General features: G+C 61.9%; 1 protein-coding gene across 1 annotated transcript in view; it reads left to right on the forward strand.

The window, feature by feature from the left end:
* CHGG_02811 (uncharacterized protein) overlaps positions 1–739 on the forward strand; it is a gene marked incomplete at both ends in the record, with an annotated part of 1,602 nt that extends 863 nt beyond the window's left edge. The window contains one exon of the mRNA XM_001229326.1: positions 44–739. Within this exon, the coding sequence (XP_001229327.1) occupies positions 44–739 (696 nt within the window). The remainder of the gene's footprint in view (positions 1–43) is intronic.
* Positions 740–1,702: the final 963 nt, after the last annotated feature.

The following is a 1,702-nucleotide window of genomic DNA, read 5'->3' on the forward strand; positions in this document are numbered from 1 at the left end:
AAACACCGGTCGCGCTCACGAGGACGCAAGAGATGATGTCAAGGCGATGACGCGATCCCTCAGCATCCCGCACTTCCTCTACGCCGACGAAGTCGACTTCACCTCACTCGTCGAACTCCGCGGGCGCCTCAACCGAGTCCTCGCCAAGTCCGGCCTGAGCGACAGCCAAGTCGGCAAGCTCTCCTACCTCCCCTTCATCATCAAAGCCGTCTCCATGTCGCTCTACAAATACCCGACGCTCAACGCGCGCGTGGACGCCGACAGCGCCAGCGGCAAGCCCAGCCTGGTGCTGCGCAGCCAGCACAACATCGGCGTGGCCATGGACACGCCTTCGGGCTTGCTGGTGCCCGTGGTGAAGAACGTGGGCGCGCTCAACATCCTGGGCATCGCGGCGGAGCTGGCCCGGCTGCAGGCGCTGGCGGTGGCCGGCCGCCTCGCGCCCCAGGACATGGCCGGCGGCACCATCACCGTCAGCAACATCGGCAGCATCGGCGGCACCTACCTGTCGCCCGTCGTCGTCGAGCGCGAGGTCGCCATCCTCGGCGTCGGCCGCATGCGCACCGTCCCGGCGTTTTCGACGGTGCCTGGTGAGGAGGACCGTGTCGTGAAGCGGCAGGTGTGCAATTTCAGCTGGAGCGCGGATCACCGTGTTGTTGATGGGGCGACGATGGCGAGGGCCGCCGAGGTCGTGCGGGCTATTGTCGAGGAGCCGGATGTCATGGTCATGCACCTGCGGTAGGGGGGGAGGGGTGGCGTGGAGAAGAGGTGGTGGTTGGTTCCGCCGGTTTTTGAGACGGTGATGGGTTGGGTTGTGTCCTTCCGCAGTTGGGCATAAACTCCGTTTCCGTCCTTGAGGAGAGGTTTGTCGGTGATGTGAAAGCGGCGGCAGAAAGGTGTAGGATCGGGTGAGGTGCTTTAGCGATTGCGCGCCAGCGCTCCAGCGCCATTCACCCGGCCGCCTTACCCGTTTTCTTGCCCGCTCGCTTAACCCGGTTATACGCAAAGCGGGAGGTGGCAGCAATGCCGGTGCGGGCGGTGCGGTGTTTATTTACATAGAGTAAGCAGGCCGGCCAACTTTTTTCTTGTCGATAGACCGCCTGCCTGGCCAAGTTGATTTATGACTCGTTTGCTGTCTGGCACCGAAATCCCGCAAAGTACAGTACATTACATGGCCCGCCGCGAGGCCAACATGCATGTTGCATTGGCCGGTCTGTCCGAAGCCTGTGGTGTTTGGTGAATCGGTCTTGTTCCCCCACGAGAGACGGTAGCACCACATACCACATGTCTTTCCTTTTTCCTTTTTTTTTCCCGCACCAACCAACCTCGGTGCTAATGTTCTTGCATTTTCCATGCAGCTTGAGCGGCAGGCAACTAGGGTAACACCTGCCGCCCTATGATCCACCGTCATCCCAACGTTCGCCATCGGAAGGCCGTGGCCGTGACCGCGTGGTCTCTTGAATCTGGCCAACAATGTTTCGGGCCGGAAGGGAGGGAAAGGGTTACTTCTGGGGCCGCACACCCGTCAAGATGGCAGAAACCACACCAGGCCGGGCCAGACCACGCCACGCTAGCTATCCCACTACACCCCCCCCCCCACCCCCCCGTCGAGGGGGGTCCCATGCGCGAATGCAATTGTGCCTGTTATGCGACGGGCCTGTCGTGAACCGGACTCCGCGGCATGTGGGTAGGTTCCCTTTGGGGG

Source organism: Chaetomium globosum, genomic scaffold (assembly GCF_000143365.1).
Source record: "Chaetomium globosum CBS 148.51 scaffold_2 genomic scaffold, whole genome shotgun sequence".
NCBI classification, from domain to species: domain Eukaryota; kingdom Fungi; phylum Ascomycota; class Sordariomycetes; order Sordariales; family Chaetomiaceae; genus Chaetomium; species Chaetomium globosum.